The 17800-nt window shown below is 38.9% G+C and overlaps 2 protein-coding genes across 7 annotated transcripts in view; both read left to right on the top strand.

Annotated features, from left to right (window-relative positions):
* Nucleotides 1-3996, top strand: part of magi3b (membrane associated guanylate kinase, WW and PDZ domain containing 3b) — a 142460-nt gene extending 138464 nt beyond the window's left edge. For 2 of the 4 annotated variants that reach the window (XM_085777804.1, XM_085777803.1), the window contains 3 exons: nucleotides 2-140; nucleotides 1650-1739; nucleotides 1890-2123. In XM_085777804.1, the coding sequence (XP_085633930.1) occupies nucleotides 2-140; nucleotides 1650-1699 (189 nt within the window). In that variant the 3' untranslated portion in view covers nucleotides 1700-1739; nucleotides 1890-2123. Of the gene's footprint in view, nucleotide 1; nucleotides 144-1649; nucleotides 1740-1889 lie in introns of all 4 variants that reach the window. The other 2 variants (XM_085777802.1, XM_085777801.1) reach the window with 1 other exon arrangement.
* Nucleotides 3997-9367: 5371 nt separating this feature from the next.
* On the top strand, nucleotides 9368-17169 carry LOC146988129 (complement decay-accelerating factor). 3 transcript variants are annotated; one of them, XM_085777799.1, is made up of 11 exons: nucleotides 9368-9614; nucleotides 10658-10843; nucleotides 10973-11072; nucleotides 11586-11656; nucleotides 11775-11957; nucleotides 13731-13793; nucleotides 13893-13988; nucleotides 14190-14261; nucleotides 15358-15396; nucleotides 15477-15570; nucleotides 16284-17169. In XM_085777799.1, the coding sequence occupies exons 1-11, from the start codon at nucleotides 9539-9541 to the stop codon at nucleotides 16339-16341; spliced, it is 1038 nt and encodes a 345-aa protein (XP_085633925.1). In that variant the 5' UTR covers nucleotides 9368-9538; the 3' UTR covers nucleotides 16342-17169. The 3 variants fall into 3 exon arrangements, with proteins under 3 accessions (XP_085633925.1, XP_085633924.1, XP_085633926.1); XM_085777798.1 differs by having other exon boundaries at nucleotides 9369-9614; nucleotides 13890-13988; XM_085777800.1 differs by lacking the exon at nucleotides 13731-13793 and having other exon boundaries at nucleotides 9375-9614; nucleotides 13890-13988.
* The last annotated feature ends 631 nt before the right edge of the window (nucleotides 17170-17800 follow it).

The following is a 17800-nucleotide window of genomic DNA, read 5'->3' as shown; positions in this document are numbered from 1 at the left end:
GGTTGGAGATGAGATAGTGGAGATTAACGGGGAGCCTGCACGTGGCATTTCCCACACACGGGCTATTGAACTGATCCAGGCTGGAGGAAACAAAGTGGTGCTGCTGCTGCGACCTGGAGCAGGCCTGGCTCAAGAGGGCAGCAGTAAGTCCTGTATTCAAACTGTTCACTCAATGAGAAATTCAATGAACAATACAAGGGTCTCCTCCAAAAAATGTTAGTCTCCAATTTAGGTGGATTTCCATTGTGCCTTTAAGATTGATGCTTAAAAGGATAGTTCAACATTTTGGCAGATTCGCTTATTGCCATAATTCCTATAGTCATAGCAGTAGGTTCATTACCTTTAATTGTCGGTGCATGTTGTTTTGAGATCAGCGGGGCAGAGACGTGAGCTACTCAGCGAACACAATGGAGGTGAATGGTACAGGTCCGCTGTCCCTCATCAAACTCATCAAATACACAATCCAACAACTCCACAACGCAGTTGTTTTTGGGGCAAATGCATAGCCAGAACTACATTCCACACTGCTGGGCGGAGTGATTTCAAAAGCACACATATTTGCATAATGTGTCATAATAATTAATTATACTATACATGATTATTTCATAGCGTGGTGAATGTGTAGGTCACAACTAGGGCTGACTCTATCGGGGGGCGGTGCGCGATCGGGGGGAGGGGGGGGTTGGGGGTGCTGGGGGGGTTTGTGGCAGCGACGATTTTCCATGGCAACGAACGAAGCTTCGATTTTTTTGGGTCAGCCCTAGTCACAACTTCTCCATGAGAGCGTTTTGGATATTTGCTGAGTTTTGAGGGACAGGGGACAATGTACTGTTCACCTCCATTGTGTTCACTGAGCAGCTGGCGTCTCCGCCCCGCAGATCTCAAAACAACATGCACCGATAATTGAAAGTAATGGTCCTACTGCTATGACTATAGGGATTATGGCAATAGGCAAATTTGCCAAAGTGTTGAACTATCTTTTTAAGTGCTACTTTCAGTGCAATGTGAAGTTAATGACATTTACAACTTTAAAATTACATAATCAATTTTTCACTGTTTTAAAAAAAACATAAGCTCTTATGGTTAGACACTAGCTGATCTTTTGGAGAGTTGGATGACAAGATCAATATCACTCGTGTTTCTGCAGCTGATCCGCTGAGCTCAGCACAAAGGCTAAAAGCAGCGGGAAACAGCTAGTCTGGCAGTGTTTAGGCGTAATGCTTTCCTATCTTAATGCTAAGCTAAACAAACCACTTCCTGTAGCTTCATATTCACAGCAGAAATACGATCGTGGCACAATCTTCTAAACCTGCTGTGTTGCACATTCTGCTGTGATTAAACAAAATCTCTAAATTTAAAAAGTTTTCAATCCTGATGATGTTTTGATTAACGTTTACAATAAAACTGTAGTCAGCAACTGAATTGGATTTAACACAGAGGGGATGATGACTCAATAAATACTGACTTCAAAAATCTGCCTACTGTTTATAATGATAATGACTTTATCCGTTAATTGACGCAGCCTTTCTGTAGTGCCACCCTTATTGATTTCATTGTACTTCCTTTGCTGAGTTTTATTTTGTTCATGTGTATTAATTCTCTAACCATCTGCTTCCTTTTGGCTCTTTTTTCTCTTGCCCCTGACGCAGGTAGTACTGCTTCCTCTACTGTGTGCTACTACACTGAGCACCAACACTAACATCTTCACTGCTTTTACTGGCCTCTTCTCTTTTACCTTGGTAATTACTTTCTTTCTCATGTGTTCCCTCTTTTAACCCCTATAATGTAATTTACGACTTCTCCTGTTGTTCTGCCTTTTTTTGTGGCACATCTACTACTCTTGTGTGCACATAGCGTCTACATGTAATATGTGTGTGCTTTTCTTCTAGGTCAACGTGATCAAAAACTAATTTCACCCGCAAGCTACTCCAGAGAGGTGTTTTTCTCTGACACATCACCCCTGTCCTCTCCATATCCCACCGGGGCTTCCATCGATGTTTCTTCTCCCTTCTCCAGCAATCTGAAACATTCCCACAGCTGGAGCACCGTATCCCCACAAGGCCTGAAGCCCCGCGGCAGCAGCAGGGCTTTAAGCTCAGTGGAGGAGAGTGGTGAGTGGGCAGAGAAGAAGGTAGAAAGGCTTTCTCCTGCCTCTGCTCAGCATCTGCACTTCTACAAGAGGACCAGGCCCACAAAAGACCCCAGAGAGCTAAGCAGCCCAAAGAAAACAGGGGAGACATTTTCTAAAGCCAAAGAGCAACATCACAGTCCCAAAAAGACAGATAGTCAGGCACAGGAAGTAACCCTGAACAGGAACAGGATGTCTCCGATACACACAAAAACACAATCCACAAGCCCGAGGACGTCTCCTCAAACTGGACAGCAAGTGGCTCTAGCCCTGCAGCGTGCAGAGCATCAACAAGGCCCTCAGGGGAGATTAAAGGACTCTCCCAGCAGAGAGAGCTTGATTCATGAAAAGAAAAATGGCAAAGGGGGGAACATTGAGATCAGAAGATACACACAAGGAAGAGTGATGGAGAGGAGAGCAGAAAGGATCAGGCCTGAAAGTTTTCAAAGGAGAGAGGTTGGAGAGCCTCTCCATCATGGGACTCCTCATCTGGTCAGAGAGAGTGAGAAAGGTACAGGTACAGACTCAGGGCGGAGAGATGCTGGCGGAAAGGGCAAACCCACAGGAGACAGGAGCATAAGCAAAGAGGCTGTCAGCAAAAGAGAGTCATTGTTGTCTTCGAAAGATAAATGTAGTAGAAAAGGTTCTGTAGTTTCACCAAAAGAGACAAAGGGAAGACACAAAGACGGTAGAAACAAAGACCTTGTGGCCTCTATAAACAGTATTCCAGGGATCCTGCAGAGCCCAGCGGGGCCCATTAGCCCTGGCCCGTGGAAAGTGCCCAGCTCAGCCAAAATCCTCTCCCAGGCAGAGGTTCTGCGTCACCCTTTGTGATGGAAGATTGAATCACGCAGACTTGAGCAGCGTTATGGAATATATAACAGTACCTTTAGTGGATTGTTTCTCTGAGTTCTTCCATAAAAATGAGAAGTGCAACATGGTGCCGCTTTTATTACATTTGGACCTTGTGTAGATTTGTCTTTTGACAAGGTTGTGTTTTTTTGAGAGGGGGGGGTCCTGTGACATCACAAGTGGCATGTAGCAGCTCCCCTCTGCCTTGTTCGCTGCTTCAGCATCTTTGATGTGGGATTTCAGCATGTGCAGCGCGCTCAGGGCCTTGTCAGACAAGACGTTTTGAAATGTGAATATGTGCCAATCCTGGGAGCCTCCTGTGGAACAACAAGTACCAACAGCACTTCACCCATTACAATGCAATGACCCATATGCAAAGAAAGGAGAAAGGCCCACGCCTCTCCCCTGTGTCACACACCATGTGCGACCGTCATCCAGGGTTTAATTTCCGCTCCCGGCCTCATCGTGGGATATTTAGACTGTCTTTTTCTTAAAAGTTTGCTCAACTGCATGCCGTCAGTCCTTCTGTTTGTTTTTCTGCACGTGTTCTGCACATCAATGAGGATGATACCTTTTTCTTGTTTATAATTCTCATTCTGAACACCAGGCAGATTTCATATAAAACCCAGCAAGCGTTTACTTTACCGGGTACTAGACTGTTCTGTGGTTATAGACATGACTCTCCTCCATCCAAACAGAATCATTAAAAAGACCAGAAACTTGTGGTTTGAGATCTTGTTTACCATGTGTATGATAACCAACCAGTGTGTAATTTATTGAGAAAATAGATGAATATATGTATATGTAGCTGTACCAAGCCATTCCACATTTTGATATAGACTTCAAAGATTTGTCCCATGTTATTTGAGCTTTCACCTTATTTCCAACGTACTTCAGTGGTAGGACTTACCATGGATCTTTGTAGTTCATGAAGTGTATAGGTAATGTGCAAACCGCTGTACCAAATGTTTGCAATCGCTCAAAACGTGTCTCATTGTGAAATATGATATAGTATATATATTTGAATGTGTCATGTTTTGCAGATTCTAACTTTAAAATATCTATTGAATTTCATTGCACTGCATCTGCCCTTGTAGCATTACAGTAACAGAATGACCATGAGTTGTATTTAATTTGTGATGTTGACTTGCTACCAATGCATTGCCATTTAATTATTATCATTAATATTAATATTATTAATATGATTTTACAAAGATGTTTTTTTTTCTAAAAGGTTCACTGTTTAAGGCCAAAATTGTGATTTATATAATACTGTGTAATTTTTAAGTTATGCCCCTGGTTGTTTTTACCTTACCCTATTGAGAAAAGACAAATTAGAATTTAAATTAATGTTTTTGTCAGTCCTGCTGTGTGATTATGTGACAGGGCAGCTTGAGGGATGTTAGAGTTTAGAGAGTGATGTGGAGGTAGACAGAGATGCTGAGCATGTTGCTGAAATATATACGATATATTGCTCTGTATGGCAAGTATACAGAGAGCCCGCCTTCGTACATACTTGTATTTCTGTGGTAACTGAGCTGGTGGCGAAGATTGAAAACAATTGGTTCTTAAGTGGGATCTGTTGAAATGAGAAATGGTCAAATTTCACAGTTATTTTGCAAAAATTCTTCAAGCTTCTGCTGTAAAATCTGGAGAGGTGAAATACACTCAGCATTCTTACTCGTACAACTTCTGAGATTTAGACGTATTCAGGTGAGCTCAGGGAACACAGTATTGTAGCAAACGTGTTATAAAGTCAAATGGTGAATAGGATCTGTGATTGACTGTGATAAGAGTTTGTGATTGTATAAGGGAGTTTTCAGGTTACACATCACTAGAGGATGCGCTTCAATCAGTGGTATGTTTTTGTGCAATAGGGCGGTTGGTTGAATGAGAAAATCCAACCCGTATGTCAGGCAGGGGCAGTTCACTCTGGTCCAGAATCAGATAATGCCCTTTTCATTGTGTGTCTCCTGCACTGTTGTTTTCCTTAACACTTTTTTTTGACCATTTTGTATCTCATCTCTGTATCATACTGTGGCCTTGCATCGCTTCATTAGAAAAACAATCCTCGTGGTTATCTTCTACATTCTGTAGGTAGACAGTAGATGTAAAACTTTGTACATTGTACAGCACCTTTATAAATACTTGCTGAGTGCTCTTTCGGGGAGAAAAAAATAGAGGTATATTAAAATCGCTCCATTATTTTTTTATGTAAAAAAAAAAGAAAATATTTAAAATGGATTGAAAAGGACAGATTATGACCTTGACATGGTGTTCCGTTCATGCACTGAAAAATAAAGTTTTACTGAAAACACACTCTAGATGTCCTGTGCTGAAACTGAGATACACATTAAGACATTAAACATTGCACTGGTAAAAATCATGCCATTCTTTTTCTAAACTGTAAGCTACAGTATTATACCTCCAACACAGTCATTGTTGACAGAATGATCATTATGGTGTCATGTGGATTAACTTGTTGCACACTATAGTCCAACAACACTTTCATGTGACAAAGCAGCATGGCTGCTGTTACTATGGCAGATTTCCAGTTGTCATGGTAGCTGGCTGCTTTTTTCAACAGCATGAAGTAAATGCTTTTTTCAATTAGAATAGAAAGCTCAGAGGCATCTTATGCTACAAATGCATCATGTCCATTAAATATCCATATTTCAAAAGCAGGCATGAATCATTATGCTGCATTTGGAATTTGAATACAAATCAAATCTGCTCAGAGCACCAGTGAAACCATCACTGGCTGCAAATCCTCAATGAAATTCCAGTACCAGGGGTAGGAATTATAAACTGAGAAGCTTTGTTTTAACCTTACTCTATATTTAACATAAAGCTGAAATATATGAATGAAAGGTATACACTGAATTGCAAATGTTCCAAACAGGTGTAATTGCAAAAACATTAACTAAGATCTGTTTGCCAAAAACTGTGTTGTGTATTTGTTCTTGAGAGTGACTCATGAAGACAATTTTTTAAGCATTTGTAAATCAGAATTGGATAAGCTGCAGGGAACTTGCATAAATCCCTAACTGATGCAGTTTTACTTAAAAACTATGAATATTTGTTGTTTTGCTATCAGGAAATAGATCAAATGCATATATGATATACCTCTACTGATGTAGGGTCTTCAAAATTCATGCAGTTGGAGATTCACCTCTGAGACTGCCGATGCTCTCGGCTGGTCACTGATCAGCCGCAGCAGAGCAGTTATGGATAATTGGTATAATTGTTTTGAATGCTTCATTGATGTAAGAGTTATAGCCTATGTGAATGACTGCAGGAACATTTGTGCTGCCAGTACTTAAGCGATTCACCCTGGGTTAAGGTGAGACTTTAGACCTTTATTGTCCCTCTAGGGAAATTCTTTTTCACATGACCATTTCTTCACATTTCGTTTCACCAGACACATACAAACACACACAAATTACAACACATTGCCACACATATGACCGCTCTCTCATTCAGAACCTGATAAGGAGATAGATGAGCAGCTCTACTGGCTACGAGTGACTGGTAATTGCATGCAGCATTGACTCAAACTGCTTTAAAATGGCTGTAATTTGACATGTTTTATGTTCTATTTCAGGTGCATGAATGAAGTGGTACTGTATGTTGAACTGCTGGTACTTGTGATTTCACAGCGGAGGTAATGGTTCAGCAAAAAGGCCATTGTAGGCCTATTTGACCTTCCTTTTTAACTCGTATAAACCTAGGCTATATGTATATTTGCAAGAAAATATTATTACACAATCTTATACAAATATCATTGAACTAGAAAGGAAATCAGAACTGCTTCTCTCACTGCAATATTATTTATTTACTTTTCTACCTACAATGTTTACATTTTTCTGTTTTATGGAGAAAAAGAATGAATGATTTAGGAATGAACATGAACAACTATGAACTAAATACATGATGCTCTGTGACATATATAGAATTCTAGGTAAATTGGATAGACATGAATACTTTTCCTCTTATAGTTCTAGATGTGTGTAAAAATAATTAAGCATCTATCTCATCACCTGCTTGTATTCATAAGATATTCCAGAACAAAAATGGGCATGTTTTCATTATATTTTAAACTGGTGCACTAAGAAGTCATCCTTGTGAAACGTGATATGCTGTGTGTTTGTTCCTAAAGTCGACATTAGATACTGGTTCTGTTTTCATCTGCTCTGAATCTATAGGAGCTTCTCAGTTTAAATGCAGTTCATATTTTTCACCACAGGATGTCACTGACTTACAATGACACAAGTGTTGTTTCTGAGAGGCTGAATATCAGGGAGAAAGGCTTCTCCTCATGTTATACAGATAAGCAGTATGTGTGTGAAGATACATGATAAGCGTGGAGAGTTATGGTCCTGCAGCTCTTACATCATGTCCTTGGTATGCCTGGCCACAGAAAAGGCAGGTAAACAATGGATGGTATTAACATTTGGGCTGGAACCTCTTTCCCCATTATCAGCGGGAGGAGAAGCAGACACATTCTTCTAGAGACTGGCTGTTGAGAAAGGAGTTGGACAGGGTGCTTGGAGAGATAAGAAAAGCTAACTATGCCACAGCTCTCAGTTGGCTTTGAACCTGAGAAGCTGCTTGGCAAAGTAGACTACTTACCTATTAATAATAGTTGTTCACATGCCTACAAGGACATGAGGTGCACCACACAGTTTAACAGGTCTCATTTTATTGCTTCTACATCTGTTTCAGTGTGCCAAGGCATTTTACACTCACTTATTTCCAAACCATTGAGACAACAAGCTTTTTTAATATCCTACTCCTTACTTCCAGTACTTACTTTGTCCTCTTCTTTGCATTTGGGAAATAAGGCTTCGACAATCCTACTTCTTGGTCGTGTATTATGTAGAATTAAAATATGTACTGTATCCAAGTGTTTCTTCACTGGTTCAAAGAACAAAACACTGGACAGCAAAGACTGCAGTTACAGGCGGGTAAACTTGTAGTTTGCTCTCTGTTGCCAGGTTTCTGTGTCGGCTAATATGTGTGTGGTTTCTCAGGCAACGCAGGGTGGAGGACGCAGCCGTCATCAAACTTAAGAGGTTGAAAGTGGGTGGTGGAGCTAACTCCTTGGAATTTACCCCAGAGTGAGGCAATGAGGTACAACCCCCTTGTTGGAAAAAAAAAAAAAAAACATTGTGTAATGTATCCATGACAATAACCCAAACCCCAGACTGTGACTCAGGCTCTTTAACATAGTAAAAATGAATGAAAACAGAGGAATCCTCACTATGACATCCTCACTATGACAGTCCCTCCCTATGATTATGATTAGGCTATTTACCATGGACACATCATTGTCTTGTAGAATAGAATAGAATATAAATAGAATAGAATAGAATAGAATAGAATAGAATAGAATAGAATAGAATAGAATAGAATAGAATAGAATAGAATAGGGATTCCCCTTTTGGACACTCTTTTTTTCCAGGACACACCCATAATGTTTCCACTGTTTTGCCTCAGCATTGAGGAAACTGCTTACAGCAGGAGGTCGAGCAGGACTGAGAGGTCGACAAACACATTTCTTTGTCAAACGTTGGCCAATACACGTTCTCCTCTTGTTGTCGGTGTAGATAGATACTTACTTGTGTTCATCCTGAAGTCGTGGTCTGTGTCCGCTTTCTCTCATTAGATAGCTGCCTATCATGCCGGTGTTTTAGAGCCAAACTTCCTGTTCCACTTGTCAAAATAAGACACCTGTTCGTCACAAACGTGTAGAAAATGTTGTATAATTATTAACTGCTTTTGAAACACCTTGTTTATCTATGAAACAAGCGTGGACTAGCACAGGGCGGATAACTGAACCATTATCAGGCTGTCTTTTGTGTCTTGAACACACCCAAGTAACAGAACCAGAACCAGGACCAGCCCGGAGCTGTCAGCCTGAAGCTGTTGCTCTGTCGACATCTGAGCTGGGCGTCCACTTCTGGCGTTACCACAGGAATTAATCATCTCTATTTATTTAGCTACAGTCTGTCTAACACTGGATCTTAATGATGACTCATTATTTCCAGCTTCATGTTAATGCAAAATCATTCTTGATTTTAATTCTTCATTTCTGTTCAGACATTCTCTTTTCCTTTTTTGTGTGAATTGCGAACTCTTATTATTATTATTCGATTTTAGTGAAAGTAGCTCTCTCACACACCTCCTATCTGATATCTATTAACTCTTTACTAAAGGCATTTTAAAATAAGTCAGTCAGACAGAACAATTGAAAATTCAAGTGAAATAAGATTGTATTTGTCACCCATTTTAAATCACGAGTAGGCTATAGATAAATCCCTGTAATAGATTGTTTTTAAAGTATGCGCTTTTATTATGAAGGAATTCACTCACTTCCTGTCCTAGAGGCTGATGAAGTCAGCTTGACTAGAAAATATGGATATCTGCGGTGCGTTTGTGGGTCAGTCACTGTGGAGCATTCGCGGAACAAGTCGCGTCTCAGCGTCGCTTCTGGAGAAGTTGGACTGACAAACTGAGTGAGTGGATCAGGACATTTGTCTCCTCCCGCAGCCCGTCATGGACTTTTTACTGAACACCTGTGGACGGCCAAGGAGTCTTCTGTTGATATATCTCTTTGTCTTGAAGGCAGCAGGTCAGTAGCAGAATATCAGCCTCACTGTCTGCTTAATGAGATAATATTTATCAAAACACCCAGTCACATGAGACTGCGTTTTTAACTGTTTTATTTAAACAAATTTTACTCACTGTAATGTACTTGTAGTTATAGTAATGCCAAGTTCACTCAAATTATAATATAACATGTTTAACCAGCATCTTAACATATAGCTACTTGTTTAGTATTTTCTGACTAGGTAAAGTTCCTCAGTCCCTCATTGGGTAGGCTATATTTCTATGTAATGCCACAGAAAAGCTGTATCAGCTGCAGCACATTAAGGCAGACTTTAGATAAGCAGGCATATGGAAGACTCTTGTGTAAAACCAATAGATATGAACCAGGGGTTTAAATTCATTCCACTGTGTTTTAGTGGAATGCAGTAATGAATTGCCTGGGAATATTTTTTTGTCAGATTAACTGTCAAGGAAGGAGACACATGCACCTTCAAATATTTTAGGAATCTTGCTGTAATAGAATCAAATATCAGGCAAAGAAGCCTGTATAAACAGGATCACACCTGGTTTAGGTTATTATATTATTTGAGAGTTCATACAAGAGAAGATCTGTAATTAGTCTTTACCATTCTCTTAGCCACAACCTCTTTAAGAAGATTCACAGACTAGAATAGATAATATATAATTTCTTTGAAGATCAGTTACAAGTCATGAAGAAAAGGAGCAGTTTATGAATTTGTTTGCAACATTCATTTATTAAGGACAGTCATTAATAACTTTATTAATAACCTCCTATTCATTTTTGCATCTTTTGACTTATGATGAAGTAAGAAACCCAGTGCTACTCGTTAATGGTTTATTCACATCTGATAGATAAGGGTTTCTCTCACAACCATAAAACAATAGTAAATGAAATGTATGAACCAATAGTAATGCTCATTCAGTATTATGGCTCATGTGCATGGTATGATGTTGTTTTGTTACATGATGGTACATTTGATTTGATTTTGATTTTTGTTTGATGATGTTACTGATGTTGCCTCTTTGTCTGATTGTTTCTTCCAGCTAACTGTCCTAAACCAGAGGTAAAAGATAATGTTGTCTTAACAGAAGACTCTCTTCAAATGAATGAATTTCCAGAGAGCTCTGTCATCACTTTACAGTGCATTCATGGATATCAGATAGAAAGTGGCGATGACAAAATAAGCTGCACTGGTGGGCAATGGACAGAACTAGAACTCATATGCAAAAGTGAGTCCTATAGATAGCTCTGCTGAGTCTTTTATTTTCATTGTACACAACCAAACACCTTTTTTCTGTCATTTGAATTTGCTGACATAAAAGTCCTGTCGTAATATTCTGATAATTTTGACATTACAGAGAAGGACTGTGGTCAGCCACAACCTCAGCCGCATATGGAGTTTGATCTCAGCAATGGCACCCTGTTCGGTGCTTCAATAAAAGTATTTTGTGAAGAAGGGTGAGTATAAATGCAAGTGGTATGACATTTTGCCATTTCACTGTTTTCTGGTTGAATTACATCAGATATTTGTACAGTAGTTATGCTGTAAATTCAGAGAGCCATACAGTATGTTAAACATCCAGCAGCTCCAAAGACAACACAAAGGAGGCACTCAGTATGTGCATTTACACAGAGTACAAAGCATTTCCTTTTGCTGTACTGCCAACAGATGTCCAGCAGACAACACTGCTGGCCAGCAGACTGCAGGACAGGTGGATTTGCTAAACTTTAAATAAATCAAAATAGTCCTGAAAGATAAATGGAGGCACTACCATAAAGTAGTGTGTCATAGTTTTACTGATTAGAAAACCTCATTCTCCTCATGCCAGGGTTGTGAGAGTTGTTTATAAAAAAAACCCTTAGTAAATTCTCCAAGAATTTAGTTCTGGAATTGGATTTGATTGGATCCACGGTATTGCAAAATTGTGCTTTTAAAACTGTTATGTGGTATTTACCTTCATCTTTCAACAGATATGGTATTATTGGAGTGAGCTACAGGCAGTGCCTTGGTACCAGTTGGAGTGGAAGGGCCAAGTGTGAAAGTAAATGCCTCTTCATTTTATATTTTTTGAAACCACAACCAGGAGCAATGTAAAAGCTCTTTGGTTCAAATGTTTTCATTGTGTTATGAATATGAAAGCACGTTTGTCCCTTCCTCAGTCGTAATATGTGATAAACCTCCTCCTGTGGCCCATGGCAACAACACGTGGACATCTGAAGATGAGCCAGAATATAGACAAGTCATAGAGTATACCTGTGATGAAGGATACACCCTCGTTGGTCCTCAGAGCATTGTTTGCAGCGAAACTGGTGAATACAACCATGAGCCTCCTACATGTGAAGGTAAGACCACTTATTTGACTTGTTATAGTTTGTTACAGTGTGATAGTTTTGTGAAGCTCATACATGACAAAATGGATTTAAGCCATCATGTATGAATATTCTATATGTGACCATTTTCAATCCATCCAATAACTATTCCATTACTGATTTCCATCAAGTCGCAGGTTTCACTGCAGTATGAATGTCACTTTGTACTTACTTGAGAGGAAAACTAACCCAAGCTCTGCATGGTGCCTTCAAGAACATTCCAATATCAGGGAATCAAATAAAATGATGCATACTCTAGCTGCCAGATAGACTAACGAGATTCAAGAGCAACAACATATTAACAAGTTGTTTATTTCCTCCATAAGAAACGTTAATCAAGTCTCGGATATCAGTATAGTAAGTGAACACTTTCGTGTACCACAGTACATTGGGGTGGTACACGTTAATGTATATGATTATTTATATGAAACCTGGAAATAAAGGCTCTCTGTGATGAGTTTTTGTACCACTCTGACAGATACTCCACAAGCTCCAAACTGTAGTGAAATAAATTCAACACAGCAGCTGCCAGGAATGTAATAAATTGCTCAGAAACCCCTGGTTATGCTTTGAAAAGTTTCATGTGATGTGTACATGATTTGCAGCAGTGGGTTGAAACATTTCAAGCCACATAGGCGTGGTCTTTTAATAACTTTTCAATCCTCCAGAGCCATAAATAACAAGCCTGCGAGATCAGTGCTTCAGTGAGGTTGCTGTGCAGTTTCAAGGAGCTAAATGTCTGAAGTGTTATGTAGACTGTTTTCAGTAAAGTGCATATAGTGTCAATGAAGACAGCATTGGTCAAAACTGAAGTCACACTGTCGAACCTCTTAATTAAATTAACCCCTTAACACCCACTGGCCTGTGAGTGGCCTGCCAGCTGACCAGTGGGTTTACCACGGTCTGTGTTACCAACCTACATCTCAGTTTAACAGTTAATACACCTCATACATGTCTCAAAATAAGCTCATCTATTCACAACAGTGTCAACAATTCTCGCTCAGAAAGTGAACACTGTCACTCTTAGTGCACTGAACTATCAAAAACTAACAATAGAGAGCATTATGAAAAATTAATTTTAAGTTGATGCTTTTTTCAGATAAATCAATTTACTATAGAAAAATATCCTAGCATTTTATCAAGTGCACTAAATCATTTATTGTATATTGCAACAGCACAATACAATATTTTAATACACTCAATGAAAAGTGAGACTTGCTGCCAGTGTTTTGAATGGATGAGTTTATTTTGAGACATGTGTTTAGTGTTTTTGGGGGTGAGATGAACTGTTTAGCTGAGATGCATGTTGGTAACGCAGACTGTTTTAGGACTTTTAAAAAGACGAATGCTTGTTAGCAATCAAAGTCTGCTCTCTCTGGTGAACATAACAGCTTTACAACATTTTCCTGTCCACCGTGTCTCTGCTCACTCCAAGTGGTTTTGTTTGCCAAATGTCATACTTACGACCTAACGGTTTAAAGGTGTACTAACTTTAAGAGCAACACCTGCTGGTCATTGTCCTTCACCCAACACTGCGGCAAGTGACAGTGCGAGAAATAAATGGATGATTCCCACCATTTGATTTCCTCTGCAGGCATTGAGAGGGATGTCAATGCCGTCATTTGCACATTTCTGCATGTAAAATAAAATGTAGGCTACATGTGCATGCAACGCCAGCTTTCTAAATGACTGATGAACGATATTTATTGTAACCACAGATGAATTCAGTGGCGCTCTTGTTCATAGGTGTGACAACAGAAAAAGTAATTACAACAAAAACAGTACCAACTCCTCCACCTCAAACACAAGGTAGAAATTGTAACTGACAAAATTTCTCTATCACTACAGAAGTTCAAAGTTACATAAGTATCTAAGATATATTTAACAATAATTTATTTTCCGCAGCAGTGTCCACTTCTACAGCAACATCTGCCACATCCACAGCTCAAGAGGATAAAAGTATAACAGCCAGTGCAACAACATCTGTCTCACCATCAGCCGGAGGTACAGAAAACTTGCCTCCAAACAAGCTGATCAGCATGTAATTAGGCTGAAAACCTTTTAGGCACAGCCGCTCTTGGCAGCATGAATGGATTATGTGCATGCCGCATGGGCTTCAGAAATGGCTTCGCAGCTTGACAAGACACTTATATCCTGTCCAAACTCGAGAAGAATTAAAACTCCTTCTGATCCTCCTGTTCAAAGGTGCCAGAGACACTTTCACAGCCGGGGGTAACGCCACCACTGCCAGTGTAAACTCGACAACATCTTCTGAAGGTAGAGAAAGAAAAATCAAATGACAGTTTGAATCTTTTTGATCTCTTTGGCCTGTTTCACATCATTTCATATAAATTCATTGTTATCAATATCTATACAGTATATTCCAGGTCTATAGGCTGTATTATTTTTATCATTATATAAGATGTGTACACATAACATATAAATAAAAACTTTATTTAATTACCTAGTCACATTTAGAGACTGAATAGTATTATTTGGTGTGGACACTTGACCCTAACCATGAGTCTGGTCAGTGAGAACATAAATGTTCTCATAGCTCACACTTGAACTAACAAACATAACGCAACATAACATACTAAAAAGAATGATTTTTTTTTTCATTTGCTCTCTGACATAAGTGTATAACAAGTCGTTGCAGTTCAATGAAAGGGGTTGGGAGGTGGGAGATTATGTGTCAGGCTATTTCTTGCCTCTGAGCAGTTGTCAGACGGCCAGCAGACTCATGGAAGCTACCACTCACAGCCAAGATATAATCACCACAGATTAAAATGGCTCATTGGAGGTCGCATTAAACAAATGGCATATTGACGTTGAGTTTTAGAGTTGCAGGCAGAATTATCTTGCCTAGCTAGCTTTTCCTTGATGCACAGACGAGCCAACTGTAGTGGGCTGTAGATTCGTATTTTCCAGGCTCATACTGTACAAGAGTGGTGTCTCATTTCTCATGTGTCATTTAACCAGAGAGCAAACAATTGTGTGTCCCAAAATATCAAATTATAATTGAAATCATTTAATTTAGTTTGTTGTGCTTTCCTAGCTATCTGCTTCAGATAAAAGCAGATTCAAATCAGATAATAACTATTGAAATGTAATTTAATATTTTCACGTGTCCTCCTCCCTCACTCCAACTCCCATTTTCTGCATCAATGTGGTCTGCTCCAACACAGAGACACTGTAATAAAGGGATTGAAAGCACATAGTTATTTTCTACATAGAAAAACACATTTAAAATAATGTCATACATACCTGTAACCTATACCTATAATATAATTAGTTTGCAAGATACATTTTTGTAGCTTTGCTGTTGAAGTGGTTAACGTGCTACAGTATTAATGCTGTTTTCTACTTGTAGACGACCATGATGAGGTTATAAACACACAAACAAGTACAGGTGAGTTGTGGAGCCCTCAGTCCTAAAACCATCTGATTGTGATTGTTTGCTCTGTGTTTAACTGTGAGCGTGTCTTTCAGGATATTGGCTTGGGACAATCGCAGCAGTTGTCACTATTATTTTAGCCGCAGTACTTGTGTGCTGCATGTGCAAGTCTCTTCAGAGGAGAAAAGGGTGAGATAAATGTTTCTACAATATTTTACTCTGAGCTCTTTTCATGCATGGCTCATACATGATTATTTCTGCTCTTTTCACATTGTGAGGTTTACATCACCACACAGTATTTTTGCTTTGCCTATCTTTTTTTTTTCTTTTTTACTGTTTGAGGAAATCTAGATGTCTGTGTTTCCGGACTTTGCTCAGGAATGAGGGAAGTCAACAGGAAATCCTTTCATAGCTGTGACGTAGAATGTGTCACTAAAGGATGATAATTCCCCTCAGGCCAGAGTAAATCACAAAATGTTATTTGTCACACCTGTTTCCAGATTTTCAGATATATAAATGCATTAACCCTATGTTAGACATGGATTTTTTTTTTCAAGTGTGAAAAGGCCAAGATACATAAAACTTTTAACTGTTAAACAAGAACTTGAGGTAAATTGAGTGGTCCCACTCCCAGAGATGAAAAGTGCTATATAAGTGCAAGTCCAAATCCATTATCTTGTAAACTCATATTAACTACATACTCACATACAAACTTCACAGTGTGTCAAGCCAAGTTTAAAGCTTACTTAAAAATAACATGATATTTTTTTGAAAATTGCAATGACTAACACTAACATTAAGAATGCAATAATCAAACATCTGATTAACTAATAGGATTTAACACCAAAAAAATAAACAACTCAACAATTCTGACATAAACTCCTTATTTGGTGACACCATAGCTCATATGACACCAGAGAAGACCAGAAGCCGGAGTTATTACCGTTCCAAAAACTTTAGCCCTCCTCTCAGGTATCTGTCACTTCCTGTATATTTATTTACATAAAAATATCAAAAATAACACTAGGGTTAAGCATTGTTTGTTTGTTCATTTATCTTCTTGTAAAGTGGTAACATGATTTACTAAAAGAAAAGCCAAAAAAGAAGCATGAATTGTACGTGATTTTGCTTCTTTACAACTGTGCTCAGATGGTTTTCTCTTCATTTCTTGTCAACACCAGCTCCGGCCACCAGCTAATGGAACAGCGCCTATCTGTTAACGAACATCTGTGACCCAGCAAGACGTGCCACAAACCGTGACACTGCCCCCTTCAATGGATGTGTGTGTGTGTGTGTGTGTGTGTGTGTGTGTGTGTGTGTGCGTGTGTGTGTGTGTTGGCAGGGGTTAGGCAACTCACTTTTGATACTATTGCACTTACAAACCAACAAATTAGCAACCGCACACTCAAAATTACTATTGCACTTCAAATGGTAGATAATCAAATCTGCTAAGTAGTATTATGATATGAATGGGATTATCACAATTACAACATTCCAGTGATTAAAAGTACATTTTGTAGTAATATTTTTTTATTTTATTTTTTATTTACACATTATTTTAACATGAAATTGTTTTGTTTTTTTTGTAACTGCTATTTTGTACATTATTTATGTAAAAATTGAGTACACACAATGTTTTTTTGGTGTGTTTTTTCCGGTGTAGTTTTTTAATAAATCTTACGTTTCTGTGTTATTAATGTGTGTTTTGTTGGGAAAGAACCATGAAAAAGGTGATTCAAGAAACACACAATGTGGTTTATTCAACTGATAAAGATACAATCAGCTGCATTCTTCGCCCCCTGACTTTCCTTCTGTTATTGTCTATTGTTGCTTTTAGTAAGGCTCTGCAAAATAATAGAAGACCTTGTTTCACGAGAAAATAATTGAAAAGAGTACCTACCATCAATGAACCATGTAACCACACTAACAAGAAAAGTGAGGAAAATGTTTGTGACCTTGAATGGGTAACTGAGTCAGAGAAGCAGAACGTTTAAAGGTTCATTAACCATTCATTTTAGTGCTAAAGGTTTTACAAAGAAACCATCAAATCAAAATCTTACTCCACTGCACAGCATGTAATTAAAGGAGGGTAAAGGCCTTTCTTCTGAAAGATGATTTCCTCATTTTGAGACATTGTTTACATCTTACATAGCAACAGTTTCTTTTCTCTTCGAGGTCAAGCAAAATGAACACATTCACAGCCATGGCAGCAGTGAAGGACTTGGCCATTATCCTGGCAGGGGTTTTCACAGTACAGAGAAAAGCCCTGTAATAAAATGTGGTAACAGTGTTTCATTGTACCATGGTCGGCTGTCGTGCCAGAGGCTTGAACTGTGGCCTTTCTGAGATCAAAAGAGATGGTTTCATGACTCTGCTACAAAAGAACGTTCAGGTTTCATTAAATCATCTTTGGCCAGAT

The sequence above is a fragment of the Trachurus japonicus genome, chromosome 5 (assembly GCF_045865225.1).
Source record: "Trachurus japonicus isolate A0001 chromosome 5, Traja_1.0".
NCBI classification, from domain to species: Eukaryota; Metazoa; Chordata; class Actinopteri; order Carangiformes; family Carangidae; genus Trachurus; species Trachurus japonicus.
This window is presented reverse-complemented; position numbering and strand designations above follow the sequence as displayed.